This window comes from Hypanus sabinus, chromosome 1 (assembly GCF_030144855.1).
Source record: "Hypanus sabinus isolate sHypSab1 chromosome 1, sHypSab1.hap1, whole genome shotgun sequence".
NCBI classification, from domain to species: domain Eukaryota; kingdom Metazoa; phylum Chordata; class Chondrichthyes; order Myliobatiformes; family Dasyatidae; genus Hypanus; species Hypanus sabinus.
The window spans coordinates 78,469,506-78,485,437 of record NC_082706.1 but is presented as its reverse complement, the minus strand read 5'-3'; the positions used below and the strand labels follow the sequence as shown (position 1 = coordinate 78,485,437).

The window sequence follows — 15,932 nt, the reverse complement described above, 5'->3', positions numbered from 1 at the left end:
CCCTAGATCTATGCGCCCTTGCCCTGAGGGGAAGACAATTAGCATCCACCTTATCCAAGGCTCTCACAGCTTTAAGCATTACAATAAGGTCACTCCTCATTCTCCCATGTCCCAAGCAATAAAGACCTAGTCCCTGTCAGGACCTTCAGTACTGGCAATATCCTGGTATGAAATGCTGGAGGAATTCAGCAAGTCAATGGATGGGAATGAATACCTGATGCTTCAGGCGAGGACTCCTCATCACAACATCCTTTTAAATCTTTTTCTGCACTAACCATGTCTTTCCGATGACAGGTGACCAAACTCGTACACAGTACCCCAAATGTAGCCTCATCAATGACTTAAACAAATGCACAACTCCTACATTCATTGCCCTGACACACTGTTCCGCTTGCTCTTCACTTCTGCTGAAAACCACACTTCACAGTCCTCCCATTTGCTCAGCAAACACCATACAGTCAGGTAGCTAATTCAGTCAGCAGGCCTGGAAAATGTCTGCTCATTCACAGAGAAGGCACAAACATAAAATGGAAAACATAACCCAGCAGTCTTTTCCAAATCAATCTTGCATCCCAGTAAAATCTGGATAGGAGGCTTATGTTGGAAATCACATGTAATACTTGCAAAGTTAAGATTATATATCTTTTTACCTTCCTTCTGGTCGCCAAAATTGAAGGATTTGCAGAGCCTCATCATACCTCTGGAGTGCAATGTGATATTTCTTTTGTTTAAATGCTTCATTTCCAAGTAATTTTAGGTGCATTGCATATGCAACTTGATCCATTCTGTAAAAGAAAATACTTGCACAGTGTAACTGTGTCACAACACACTAGTATCTCAGGGTTACAAATGGTGACATGCATGTACTCTGATAACAAAATTTACCTTGAACTTTAAAGTGCAGAGATATATGATGATGTTGCCAGGACTCGTGGGGCTGATTGTCCAGGTTGGGATTTTTTTTAAAAAATTAGTGTGTAAGAGAATGAGGGGTGACCCTATACATCCATGATAAAATCATGATGGCCATAGATAGGGTGAATCCACACTTAGTCTTTTTCCCCCTTGGTCTGGGGAATCAAGAACAAGAGGGCACAGGATTACGGTGAGAGGAGAGAGCGATTTAAAAGGACCCAAGGAACAACATAGCCTTGAAAAAGTATTCAGCCCCCAAAACTATTTTCATATTTTATTGTTTCATTTTCTAAATTTAAAACATATTGAAGTAAGAATTTTGAGCTAATCTACAAAACATTGTGCATCATGTCAAATCAAAAGAAAAATTCCAAAACCAGTCAACAATTTACTAAACATTAAAAACCAAAATTGTGGGCTGAAAAAGTACAAATTCCCTTTATAATTACTAGGCAAAATTTCAAGTGTAATACTCTCTATTACCTAACAAACTTGCCCAATTTGTTGATGTAGAAAACTGGAGAAACATCTGAATAAATATCTCCTCTGTCTGGGTCCAAAAATACGGTAGATTTTCAACAGACCAAACCAAAATGAGGACAAAAGAGCATTCAAGACAAGTCAGGGAAATGATAATAGAGAAGTGTAGCGGTGTGCTACATGCAGCGTTGAAATAGTGACATGGAATCAGTGATCTGCAGTTGCGAAAGAGATTTATTCAAACTTTGCGGCCTTGCTTTAAAGCCTTCCTGTTTCCGCCCTCCCCGGGCGGGAATGCTGTAGGGGGAGCGTATACACTGTCCCGTCCCGCGCACAGACTTTTCCCCTTGCTGGTGAAGCAGGCTTGGCACCCTTTTTTGCAACCGACCTCAATACCAGCACACACCACTTTGTGAGCTGGTTTGAGTGCGCTGGGAAGTGGGTCGCCACATAACCCCCGCCACCCGAACCGGCGATACACCCCCCCCCCCAATGTCCACAGTCTGGGTCGGACTCTGTTTGGGAGGTCTGCCTCTGCGCCACGGTGCCGGAATCTCGACCGGCTGCGTCGTCCATTTGGGCCGGTTTGAGTTGATCCACCGTGAAAACCTCCTCTTTCCCCCCAACGTCCAGTACGAGTGTGGACCCGTTGTTTCTGATCACCATATACTGTCCCTCATAGGGCCGATGTCTGCCCCATCGTACAAAAACGAACTTACAGTTTTGCAGGTCTTTGGGTACGCAGGTCGGGTTCTGCCCATGCTGCAAAGTGGGTATGGGGGCCAGGTTACCGAGCCTCTAGTGTAGTCTCTCCAGAACTGCTGCGGGTTCTTCCTCTTGCCCTCTTGGGGCTGGTATGAATTCTCTTGGGACAACCAGGGGTGCGCCATACACCAACTCGGCTGACGAGGTGTCAGATCCTCTTTGGGCGCCGTGTGGATTCCGAGCAGGACCCAGGGGAGCTCGTCCACCCAGTTAGGCCCTTTGAGGCGGGCCATGAGAGCCGACTTCAGGTGACGGTGGAAACGCTCCACCAGTCTGTTCCACTGTGGGTGGTAAGCAGTTGTGTGGTGCAGCTGTGTCCCCAAAAGGCTGGCCATACCTGACCACAGACTGGTGGTGAACTGGGCGCCTCTGTTGGAGGTAATATGGGCCGGTACACCAAAGCAAGATACCCAGGTGGCAATCAGTGCCCGGGCACATGATTTGGAGGTGGTGTCGGCGAGCAGGACCACCCCTGGCCATTTTGTGAACCGGTCCACGATAGTCAGGAGGTGCCGTGCTCCTCGCGACACTGGCAGGGGAGGCCCATGGGCTGTCGGACCGCTGTATGTGAGCCCGCAAAAATTCCGCTCCCAGGAGTGGTTGGGCTATGGTGGCCAGTGTGAAGTCCCACGTGAACCAGCTGGAGCCGAACTGTAGCTGCACCATACGGGTGCCATAGGTCCTTACTGTGCTGCCGTTCGTGGCCCTCAGGGTGGGATCCGGTACTCTGTTGCGGGTGTCGTAACTCGTCGGAGGTAAGACGCTTATCTCAGCTTCGGTGTCGACCAAAAAGCAGCGTCCCTACTGCTTGTCCCAGACATACAGGAGGCTATCCCGATGGCCAGCCGCCGTAGCCGTCAGCGGCGGCTGGCCCCGGCATTTCCCGGGAACTTGCAGGGCGGGCTACAGCGGCGAGCTTCTGCACCCCACTGCTGGTGATAGAAGCACCATTGTTCGATGGTCTCCTCACCCCTGCCTCTAGGGTTAGCGGGCTGGGCCTGGTCTGGTTTGCTGCTGGGAGCGTGGCCTGGTGATCTGTGCGACGGACGCCCCACTCTCCTTCTTGGCTTTCCACAGCACATCCACCCGGGCTGCCACCTTCCGGGGGTCGCTGAAATCCGTGTCGGACAGCAGCAGGTGTATGTCCTCTGGCAGCTGTTCCAGGAATGCCTGCTCAAACATGAGGCAGGGCTTGTGATCTCCAGCCAGGGAGAGCATCTCGTTCATCAAAGCCGACGGCGGCTTGTCTCCCAAACCATCCAGGTGCAGTAAGCGGGCAGCTCGCTCGCGCCGTGAGAGTCCGAAAGTCCATATGAGCAAGGCTTTGAATTCTGTGTATTTGCCGTCCGCTGGGGGCGACTGTATGAACTCCTCAACCTGGGCCGCTATTTCCTGGTCGAGGGAGCTCACCACGTAGTAGTAACATGTGGCATCCGAGGTTATCTGCCAAATGTGGAACTGGGCCTCTGCTTGCTGGAACCATAGGTGAGGTCGCAGCGTCCAGAAGCTTGGCAGTTTCAACAAAACTTCATGAACAGATGTGGCGTCGTTCATCTTCGGCCCAAATATCGTTTGGGCCGTCGAGGTTATCAATTGTAGCGGTGTGCTACACGCAGCGCTGAAATAATGACATGGAGTCGGTGAGCTGCAGTTGCAAAAGAGATTTATACAAACTTCGCGGCCTCGCTTTAAAGCCTTCCTGAACCCACCCTCCCCGGGCGGGAATGCATATTCACAGTCCCATCCCGCGCGTGGGCTTTTCCCCTTGCTGGTGAAGCAGGCTTAGCGCCCTTTTTGCGACCGGCCTCAATGCTAGCGCGCGCCGCTTTGCGAACCGGTTCGAGTGCGCTGGGAAGTGGGTCACCAGAGAAACACAAATCTGTGGAAGGATACATGACCATTTCAAAAATACTAAACATACCTTGGAGCTTGAGTGCAGTCCACTGCAATAATGACTAGGTCAGACTGCCCCTCTAAACTTAGTCACTGGAGAAGAACGGCAGCTGTAAGAGAGGCCACTGGGATGCCTACAGTGACTCTGAGGGAGCTGCAGAAGTCAGCGTCTGCAACTGGAGATAAAGTTTACATCTCCACAATCTCCAAGGCCTTGAACTAAAAGGATATTTATCAAAGAGTAGCAAAGAAGAAAGAAAAACATGTCCTTGCCCGTAAAGACACTGCGTCACTTAGAAGACACCATAAAGATGTGCAAGATCTTGTGATCAGTTGAGACTGAAATAGATGTGTGAGTGTAGCATAAATTTAATATTGCGCATCAGCCAGGTAAAGGTAACATCATCCCTAAGGGGATGATGCTAAGGGGGTACTTTTCAGCAGCAGGGACCGGAAACCTGGTCAGGAATGATGGGAAGATGAATGCTGCTAAATACAGAGAAATCCTGGATAAAAACCTGCTAGCCTCTGCCAGGAAGCTTAAACTGGGGAGGACGTTCATCTTTCAGCAGAACAATGACCCAAAGCGCATTGCCAGAGCAATATAGGAATGGCTTCAAATGAAGAAAATCAATGTCCTTCAATAGCCCATCCTGACCTTTACCCAATCAAACAATCTGTGGTATGACCTCTAGATTGCTGTCCACTGCCACTCCCTAACTAGCTTAGCACAGCTTGGGCAATTCTACAATAAGGAATAGGCAAATCTTGCTCCGTCACATTGTGGAAAGCTGATAAAGACTTATCCAAAAAACTACTGGCTGTAATAGCTGCGAGAGGTAGTTCAACTAAGTATTTGAGCAAATGGGGATGAATGCTTTTGAACAGCTGACATTTCAGTTTCTGAATTAGTTTTTCATGCTTTACAATTTTTCCTCTTTTTTTGGGCTCTATTGTGGGGGGAGAAGAAGAAGCAAGTGATTCACAAATAAAAATTCTCAGTTAAATTGATCAAAATCCCTGGTTGCAATACTCATTTATGTGAACAAAAGATCAGGGACTGAATAATTCTACAAAGTGCTGAATCAACCAGAGGGTGGTCAATATGTGGAATAAGCTGCCAGAGAAAGTGGCTGAGGTAGCTCCATTAATAATATGTACGAGTTCTTGGAGAAGTACATATTGTAGCAAGCATTTTGTCCATAATGACAGACGAGGAAGCTCATTTAACTCAACAACATTCTATCGTGATAAACACAAAACAAACCGGGCACCATGACCCGGGGAGTGAACCCAACCAGTCTCACCAGACGGGGGGAGGTGACCATCACACACCCCGGTTACAGTCAGGGTGACCCACAGATACACAAGCAAATAACTGTATACCCCAAGTTAAAATATAACAATAAATAAACTAGAACTTCCCACCATAATCCTCCAAAAGCATTTTAACACAAGAACAATAAACAGTATCGGTTATTAGAGATGCGGAAGTGGGCTGTCGGCCATACCCCCCAGGGTGTCACAATGCCCTCACCCAAGGGGTCAGGCGTCCCCGGCAACCCCAGAGTCCATAGCAAGGTCCTAAAGTCGACACTGCCACCTGTTTGTGTGAGGCAAGAGGCAGGCATCCTGAGTGTCACTTCCTTCCTTCAGCCTCGCTGGGTCAGCGGTGGCCAAGGGCTGACACAGTGCCAGTCCATCCCAGTGCAGCCTTCTGACGCTCAGGCAACTGCACCTAATATACCACAACGGAGATGCAGTCGAGCACCTCTCCCTGCCCCTTCCAGTGGCTTCCAAGCCTGGGGGATAGTCCCTTCCTCCGGGAGGGGTAGTAGACCCGTACTGGGGCTCCACCATGAACTGCTGCACTGACATCCTAGACTGGCAGCCCAGCCCTTTCTGGAAGCTGGAAGCATTGCAGCAGTGCACAAAGAGCTCCACGTCCTGCCTGTACCCAAGCCAGTAGAAGCGTTCACGCCGCCTGCCCAGTGTCTTTGTAACTCTGAAATGGCCGGCCCGCACCAGCCCATGCACCGACCTCAGCACCATGGTGCGGAGCCCCCGGGGGAGCAGCTACAAGAGATGTCGGTCACCATCGGACAACTGCTGCCGCCCGAACAGCAACCCGTCGCGGACCTCCAACGTTCCCCACTGCGAGTACAGGGCTTTGGTCTCCGGGTCCAGTGCGGAGACCTTTGCCCACTCCGGCCATCGTCCCACACTCACCCGGGCCAACATCGGACCACTCACCTGTTCGCTGCTCAGCTGCTGGTCCGTGGTGGGGACGTGGTCGCCGGCGTTACCGTCGCTTGCTCCTGGTTCAGCTGTGTTGCGTTGGGCCGCTGCCGGGTGTGCTGCACTGCCCCGGGCCGCTGTGAAACCGGTGTGGTTGTTGTTCCCGCTGGGACCGCTTCCTGGAGCCGCCCTGCCGGAGAGCCACGGCTTCAGCACTGGGTAAAGTGTTGGCCCTGACACATCCACCTGGGCCCCCAGTGGGACAGCGGGTTCGGGCCGATTATTCAGGAATCTCGGATGTTGGTGAGCCACACCTCGTGTCCACTGCGATGCGCAGCCTCCTCTTCCCTTGCAGCGCTGCAGAGTCACCGGTGACCGTAGCCAACTGGACCGCTATCGTTGTCCACCCAGGTGGAGATGGCTGGTCCGTATTGGGGAGAATACTGGGATGGATGGTAGAGATGGTTGGCTCCGTGTTCACCAACGCACGGCATCTGATGCCCTCCACCACGCAGTCCACATGTAAGCCTTGCTCTCCACCCAAATGGCCCACCCGGAGGGGCGACAACGGAGGGGTTCTGCTGGAGGATTCGGATGGTGCTGCCCACTCGGCGATTCCCGATGGCTGCGCTGGGCTGTGACGTGGTGCCGGTGGGGGCAGTCCCGGGCCAAATGACCAGCCTCATCACTCCAGTAGCAGATGTTGTTTCGAGGCCCATGGCGGGGTCGGGCCTGTCTCATGGGCTCCTCCTCACCCTCAGTGACACAAGCCCGGGCTCACTGTGTGCGGGGCGATATTGGAACGCCTTGAGAGGCTAAAATTGCTTCTGCCCTCTCTGCCTCGTCCAGTGATGATGGCGACGTCAGGTGAACATGCTGCCGAAGGCACTCCGGCGTCAGTGCCTTTACAAAGGTGTGGGGGGAAAGCTGATCCTGGGCCGCGGGAGGGAACTGGGGGTGGCCATGGCGAGCACAGTGGCGGGGTTCAGCTGCTAATGCCCCCAGGCTTCCTCCCATACGGCACCGTCTGCTGCCCAGTTCTTCCCTCATTGCTTCCGCCAACGGTCTCTGCTCGAAACGCCGCTCCAGTGCCACTACAAGGACCCTGTAGTCACACAGCTTCACCGGCGTTAGGTCGAGGAGGGCCCGCAGGGCATCTCGTTCCAGTGCCGGGGCAAGTTGCACCGCTGTCTCAGTGGGGCTCCACCCGAAGTGCCACGCGACAAGTTTGACAAGGCTCCAGGCGGCTGGTACCGTTGTATCTGGGGAGCAAAGCGTCCAGACCCTTTCTCTGCCGGCATCTGCCATGGTGCCCATCCTCCCATGGCTACGGCTACGGAGGTGAGTGATGCGCTCCGCTCTGTCCCCGGGTTGGGGAGCCTGGGTACACTCGCTCCGTCAGGGCTCCCTGGGAAGGCACAATGCTCGGTTCCCAGGTCTTCTCGCAGGGTCTCATCTTTACGAGCCCTGCCCACAGGTGCGGGGGCAGGCATACTGCTTGGTCTTGCATCATATTCCCCGGGTGTTAAGGCAGTCTATTCAGCATTGTAGCTCATCAATCTCATCTGAAATTTCGCATCTGACTCCTGACACCAATGTGGCGAGCATTTGGTCCATAATAACAGACGAGAAACCGTTTTATTGTGATAAACTCAAAACAAACTAGGCACCATGACCCGCAGAGTGAACACAATCAGTCTCACACACTTACAGTCAGGATGACACATAAATACACAGGCAAATAACTGTAAAACCCAAGCTAAAATGCAACAATAAATGAACTGGAGCTCCCCATCATAATCCCACAACAGCACTTTAACACAAGAACAATAAACAGTACTGGTCATTAGAAATGCAGGGTCGGGCTGTCAATCACGAACCACCTCAGAACTTCACAACATATAGCATGTGGGTGGTATAGTAGCATAGAGTTAGCATAATGCTTCACCGTGCAACTGACCGGGGCTCAATTCACACCATCATCTATAAGGAGTCTGTACGTTCTCCCCGTTCCATTATTGTTTAAGTTTAGAAATCTTGCATAACAAGAGAGGTTGCAAATTTAAATAATGAAGCATATGTAAAGTTTAGGAAAGTAAACATAAGACATAGATCTTAACAAAAGAACTTGTGAAATCAGGAGGGCTACAAGGGGTCATGGAACATCCTTGACGTTGGATTAGGGAAAATCCCAAAGCATTTTACACAAACATTAGAAACAAGAGGGTAGTTCAAAAGAATCACTCGGGAATAAATCAGACAATTTATGCTGGAGTTGGAGGAAGCAGGCTTGGTACAAAACAAGTACTTTCCATCTGTACTTACCAAGGAAGAGGTATGCTGACACTCTAGGGTATATTGATATCAAGGTGATGGTGGCGTTGAGGCTCTAATAGAATATTAAGTCTCTTCAAGAGTTAAAACACCACACTTTATTTTATTTAGAGACAGTATGGGAAAAGGCCCTCTTGCCCAATCACACCTACTAATCCAAGGGAGTAAACCAGAGCACCCAGAGGAAACACAAAGAGAACTTTTAAACTTTCACAGACAGTGGCAGATTTGAACCCAAGTCACCACTGCTGTATTAAGATCATACTAACCGCTATGCTGCCATGCTTTCTTAAATGGCAGGAGCCAGTCCTAACAGTTTTCATGTACAGAGGGATCCTGGGGTCCACATCTGTAACTCCCTGAAAGTCAACAGGGTGGTAAAGACACATGACATGCTGGTCTTCATAGTGGGGACAGAGTCAGAAAGTTATGCTACAGCTATCCAAAGCTGCATATACATACGTATCTATCCATGTAAAGACACACTGCAGAACAGGTCTTTCAAGCTGCACTGCCCACACCCCCCCGACAACCCTGATTTAACCCTAACTTAATAAGGGACAATTTACGAGGACCAATTAATCCTTGGACCATAGGAAGAACTGGAGAACCTGGAAAAAACCCACACGTTCCACGCGGAGGATATTAAGAGACTCCTTCCAGACGATGCCGGGATTGAACTCTGAACTCTGACATGCCAAGTTGTAATAGCGTCATGCTAACTGCTACACTACTGCACTACTGTACCACCCTGGTTAGGTCACGTCTAGAATACTCCATTCAATTCTGGTCACCCCATTATAGGAAGAATATGAAAACTGGAAAGAACGCAGACGTGGTTTACCAGGATGCTCACAAAATGCTGGAGGAATTCAGCAGGCCAGGCAGCATCTATGGAAAGAAAGTACAGTCGAAGTTTCAGGCTGAAACCCTACAACCTGAAACGTCGACTTTACTTTTTCCCATAGATGCTGCCTGGCCTGCTGAGTTCCTCCAGTATTGTGTGTGTGCGTTGCTTGGATTTCCAGCATTGGCAGATATTCTCCTGTTTACCAGGATGCTGCCTGGATTAGAGAGCCCATGCTATACGGGTTGTTTCTCTGGAGCAGCCCAAGCTAAGTAGGAAACCTGAAAGAAGTTTATAGAATTACGGTAGAAGATAGCCAGCATCTCTTTTCCAAATTCAAAAGAGGTAATACTCAAGGGGATGCACTTAAGGTGAGAGAGAGAAAATTCAAAGGAGATGTGTGGGACACACTTTTGTTTTTCTTTTACTGTACACAGAGCGTGATGGGTACCTGGAATATGCTGCCAAGGATGGTGCTGGAGGTGGATAGAAGCATTTAAAAGACTGCTAAATAGGCATATGAATATGCAGGATATGGAGAGATATGGACCTTATGTGGGTCTGAAGGATTAGATGTCATTAGCTCAGTTAGTTCTGAATATCATCATGGGCTAACGGGCCTGTCCTGCGCTGTACTGTTTTATGTTCCAAGGTGGAAAAGTCTCCAAGCACGATGGAAGCTCTCTCAGATTATTGAGGGAAGCAATAGAAGAGATTGCTGAGGCCTTGACAGAGTCAAGTCAAATTAAGTTAAGTACAGTTCATCCTAATGTGCAGAAGTTTGGTGTATGTGAAAAACTTGCAATAATATCACAGGCAGGACCCAGAACATCTAAGATGTTAATGCCCAAGAATTTGAAACAACTTACTCCCTCCACTGCTGACCCACAAATGGGAACTGTTGTATTCTCTTTAGCCTTAGTCGAGGTCCCGGAGGTTTGGTGAATAGCTAGTATATAGCTCCTTTGTTTAAAAAGCACAGTGGATTCATAGAACAATGCAGCATAGGTACAGTCCTTTCAGCCTATGTTGTTGTGCCGAACTAATTAAACTCGTAATTAAATGCCAAACTAAACTACTCATTTCTGCCAACACAAGGTCCATATGCCTCCATGCTTGGCACATTCATGTGCCTGTAAAAGAAGATCTCCTCTATCATATTTCCCTCTACTACCAGGCACTCACTGTACTCCATGTTAAAAACTTGCCCTGCACATCTCCTTTGAAGATTAAAGATTATTTGTCCCATGTACATCAAAGGTTTCTTAAGGTTGTTATAAGCGGGGGTGGTAACAGGGTCAAGCTCCCACTACTTATTAAATGCTCCCAATGGCGGGCACCTCAAATAGCCTCTGACAACCAAGTCCAGAATCTGGCCTTCATGTGTGGTTACCTACTAAGCCCAGCAGAACCATTTCTACTGACAGGAGATGGGGCAAAAGGGGGTTAATGGCATCTTAAAACCAGTCACTCTGGGCTCACCAGCTGTGGTTAGCACATCGCCTAGAAGGAAAACTCTGATTTCAACTCTCCACTGCCTTGCACTATATCCACTCATGGAGGAGACTTTGCGAGTAAACCCAGAGAAGTCCGGAGCTGGAGCCCATAAAAGGCAGTCCAACATTAAGTTCAATGCTGAATGGCAACTCCTACGACACTGCTGGTACCAAACTGTACCTGTCTCTGCCACTCCTTTGGGTTCATCAGATGCATGGAGAGGGGGAGCTTGTACATGGGCAACAGTTTGCTTTCCCAATCATACTAACCAGGCTTGCACATCTAGACAGCTAGGACGCAATATCATGGTCAACTCTGACCAACGGAGACCCTCACTTCACATCAAATCATACAGTGAAATGCACTATAAGGGTCAATGACCACCACAGTCCAAAGGTGTGCAGGGGCAGCCCACAAGTGTCACAATGCTTCCAGTACCAATGTCACATGCTGACAACTTACTAAAACTAACTTGTACATCTTTGGAATATGGGAGGAAATCGGAACATCCAAAGGAAACTGATGGGGTCACAAGGAGAGCATACCAATTCCTTACAAATAATGGTAGGAATTGAACCCCAATCAGAGATCGCTGGCACTGTAAAGCATTGCACTGACTGCTATGCTACCATGCCACTGCTTTAAACTTGCTACTCACACTCCAAGTGAATGCTCTCTTGTATTAGGCACTTTGATCCTAGAAGAAATACAAGCTATTTATGTTGTTCATAATATTTTAAATCGCTATCAGTTCTCCCTCCACCTCCGCCATTCAACAGTTCTCCAATCTCATCTTTATAGCACATACCCTCTAATCCAGGCAGCATCCTGGTAAAACCACTTCTGCACCCTCTCAACATGTCTTACAAACTGGAATGAGCTTTCTTTTCTGAACACAGCGCTGCAGATAGTACAGGGATGAGCAAGTCCTCCGTAACATAGTTGCTGGGGGAGGAGTCCTCTGTTACATCGGTGCTGGGGAAAGAGTCCTCTGTTACATCGGTGCTGGGGAAAGAGTCCTCTGTTACATCGGTGCTGGGGAAAGAGTCCTCTGTTACATCGGTGCTGGGGAAAGAGTCCTCTATTACATCGGTGCTGGGGATGAACTGGACACGGACTGTAGCATCTGTCTCCACACCCTCTTAGCTGACTGTCTCTTCTCCACCTCAGCTGTTTGAGGGCAGCGTGCATAGGGGACGACATCATCTATACGGGAAATATCTGACTGTGAGAACCCCTCTCACTGTCAGCCAAGCAAGGTCTTTGTGCTTGTTGATGAGATTGGCAATGAGACATTCTGCCAAATGGCTTGAACAGTTTGCTCAGGGATCCACCCTACCAGAACCCATTCCTTGCTGCCCACTACTGATGGATAGGCGTTTGCGTGAAAGAACTCTTCCATGAAGAACAGGTAGTGTGGCTACATCTGGGTAATAGGATTTTGCCTGGCAATGGAGCCAGACCTATCCTCTACAACACCATGGAGTTGTGCGTTTCCACTGATGCTCATGAATATGTATTTCAAATGCAGCTTGGTTCATTACCAGTAAACATCACCATGACAGCATGCAGGGAATTGTGACAGTCAAATTTGTAAGACCCAGTGTCATACACACAGATATGCAAACTATCCCATATCAGTTGTTGCCTTATTAAACATCAAGGGATCCTATTTTGCAGAATCCCCTCCAGTAACTTTCCCACCACTGATGTCAGGCTTACCACCTGTAGTCCTCTAGCTTGTTCTTGCTGCCTTTCTTAAACACAAGCACAATATTAGCCTTCCTCCAACATTTTGGTAACTGTAATTGGTTTATTATCATCACATGTATCAAGATATAGTGAAAAGCTTGTCCTGCATATTGCACATACAGAACAATAAGAGTGTAGAACGAACTGTAACAGCTAAAGTCCAGTACATCTCCTTTGGCTAACAGAACAAACATAATCATAATCTCTTCTAGGGCCCGAGCAGTTTACTCCCTACTTTCCTAAAATGTCCTGTGATACACTTAGTCAGACCACAGGGATTTATCCAGCCCTATCCATTTTAAGACTGTCATCAACTACATTTTTGTAATGTTTATTTGCTTCAGGACACTGTTATCATCCCAGAATACCCTACCTTCCATGAACTTCTCCACCACAATACAGACAAATATGCATTTCACAGCTCACCCATAGGTCCACAAACAGACAACAGATCTTTACACTGGGATTTATTTACTGCTTTGACCATATACAGTCAGTGGCTACTTTCTTAGGTGCATTAGCTTTCATGGGAAGATGGCAGCGCGACGGCAGGGCGCAGCGGCCACTCCAGGAATGAATGTGTTATCTGTAAGTAGGGGGCGTGCACAATCCTGATTTGATGGAGACGGACGTGAGAAGCACGGAGGAACATCTGGTGAAATTTCTGACATGCCTGTTTCACTGCCGCTGCTACTGTGCCATCAAAAAATCTCCGGAGAGGAAGGCCCCAAATCCTCGGCTTTGCCTGTTGCTTGGCTGCCGGGGCCGGGGTCGAAGCGCTCGGCAGAGGTGGTGCTCGGTGCTGGAGGGCTGGTCGGAGGCTCGAAGTTTTCAGACGGACTCAGAGTTGGCTGTGGTCGGGTGCTTCCAGAGGCCGCTTCGGCAAGTTTTGCCGTGTTGGAGGTTCATGGCAGGAAGAGTTTTTCTTCCTTCTGCCGTCTGCGTGAGATGATGGGCTATCGGGGACTTTGAGACATTATTTTACTGTGTCCATGGTCTGTCCGTATCAAATTACGATATTGCTTTGCACCATTGTAACTGTATGTTATAATTATGTGGTTTTTGTCAGTTAGTCTTGGTCTGTCTTGTGTTTATGTGATATCATACTGAAGGAACATTGTATTATTTCTTAATGCATGCATTACTAAATAACAATAAAGGAGGACTGAGTGTCCTCATAATCTAATCAGAAAATCATGTAGCAGTAACTCATTGCATAAAAGCATTGAGATGGTCAAGAGGTTCAGTTGTTGTTCAAATCCAACATCAGAATGGGGAAGAAATGTGATCTAAGTGACTTTGACTGTGAAATGATTGTTGATACCAGACGATTTGAATCTCTCCGAAACTGCTGATCTTCTGGGATTTTCCATGCACAAGAGTTTACAGAGAATGGTACAAACTACAACAACAAACAAAAAAAAATCCAATGACCAGCAGTTCAGTGGGCGAAGACACCTTGTTAATGAGAGGGATCAGAGGATAGCCAGACAGGTTTAGTTGATAGGAATGTGACAGTAACTCGAAAAACCATGTGTTACAATAATGGTGTGCAGAAGAGCATCTCTCAGTGCATGTCAGACCTTGAAGTGGATGGGCTACAGCAGCAGAAGACCACAAGGGGTCCTCCTCCTGCACCTAATAAAATGGGCACTGTTTATATGATACCATGTGCCTGTGACGCTGCTGCAAATAAGCTTTTCTTTTCACCTGAGCATATAACAACAAACTCAACTTTGATTCTGTTATTGGTATTCTTATAATACCTTTCAGATGTGACTCTGCCTTTTCTTCTTTTACACACTGCTTGCCTGTCAGTCTTTATGTATCATTTTTAGCAGATCGTTATTTATTTTCCTGCAAATACTTTGCTCACCTGGCTTTGTATCAAAACTGGCACAAAATCATGGGCCCAATGATGTGTCTAGTGCTTCACTATTCTATTTTAACTCCTGGCATTTCCCAATATACCTGTCCCAAGCTAATCAAATGATACCTTGGGGAAAGTACTGAACGATGTTTTCTTCGTCCATTCTGTACATGGAAGAGGACTGCAGGATGATTGATTCATTTCAAGCTTGACTTCATATAGAGGCCACAGATAGCTAGGAGAACAAAAAGGTGTGGAGGGTGCGAGAAAATCTAAGACAAAAAGGGTAAAGGAATCGAGTGAAAGTGTTTTAAAGACGTCAGTGAATAGCAATACACAAAAATGAAAAGCAGAGTGACACTGTGAGTGCTGGTTATAACAATAGAAACGTTGTATATCTGAAATTGCTGAACTCAACACCAAGTCTGGAAAACAATAACACGTCCAGTTCATTCTCAAGATTACACTGACCTTTTTCTGAAGAATATAGAAAGCCAAAGACAGAGGGCAGAGTTGAGTGTGAAATAGATACCAATTCCAGGCAATAAAATGGCAATATTCTATTCAGCAGTCACACAATTCACACTGTACGAAAGAGCAAACGTGACCAACAAATATTGTTCTTCCAACCATGGAAACTGGCCTGCCACTGAAGAGAAATTATAATTACCATGGCAAATTTACATTGGTAATTTCAAACATTGATTTCAAAATGAATATTGGAATTACAATAATCATGAAACCAGAATTTTGAAAATGAAGGTGGACTTCCTGGTTATTATGCAATTGAATAAGTTCACTCCCATGACCTCCAAGATAACATTTGGTCTCGAATACCCTCATAGTTACAGAGGTGATTAAGCAATCACTTGTTAAAAATCCTGTACTTGGTCTGTCCTTGAAAGCGTCCTTATTTCCTGGTAAACTCAATGGATCTCCTGGCACACTAAGAAATGACTTGAAAAAAACATCAGCTTGTACTTTGCAATGTCATATTTCAAAGAGCAAGTGCTCTTTTCAACATGCAAAGACCCCTACAGAGTCACGTACATTACATGTGCTGAAATTGTAATGGGAAGATTGTGCAAGTTACCAAGAAACCAACATATATGGTTAAAACGTAAGAAAGATTATAGAAACTTGATATGGTTATAGGGAGATCTTTAACTACTGAAACCATAACCTGAAAGTACGGAAAATCTAGAAATACTTAGCAGAACCGACAAACATCTGCAGCAAGAGAAACAGAGTTAATTGTCAAGATCAGAAACACTTCGTTAGAACTGGAAAACAATTGCTTTAAAAATAAATTTTAAGCACAGACTTTTTTTTTTACAGAAT

At 47.4% G+C, this 15,932-nt stretch overlaps 1 protein-coding gene across 5 annotated transcripts in view; it reads right to left on the bottom strand.

The window, feature by feature from the left end:
- The window catches only part of LOC132394773 (TPR and ankyrin repeat-containing protein 1-like), a 179,656-nt gene that overhangs the window by 160,754 nt on the left and 2,970 nt on the right, over positions 1–15,932 (bottom strand). For 3 of the 5 annotated variants that reach the window (XM_059971183.1, XM_059971193.1, XM_059971187.1), the window contains one exon: positions 651–785. In XM_059971183.1, the coding sequence (XP_059827166.1) occupies positions 651–784 (134 nt within the window). In that variant the 5' untranslated portion in view covers position 785. Of the gene's footprint in view, positions 1–650; positions 786–885; positions 1,021–15,062; positions 15,241–15,932 lie in introns of those variants that run through there. The other 2 variants (XM_059971207.1, XM_059971200.1) reach the window with 2 other exon arrangements.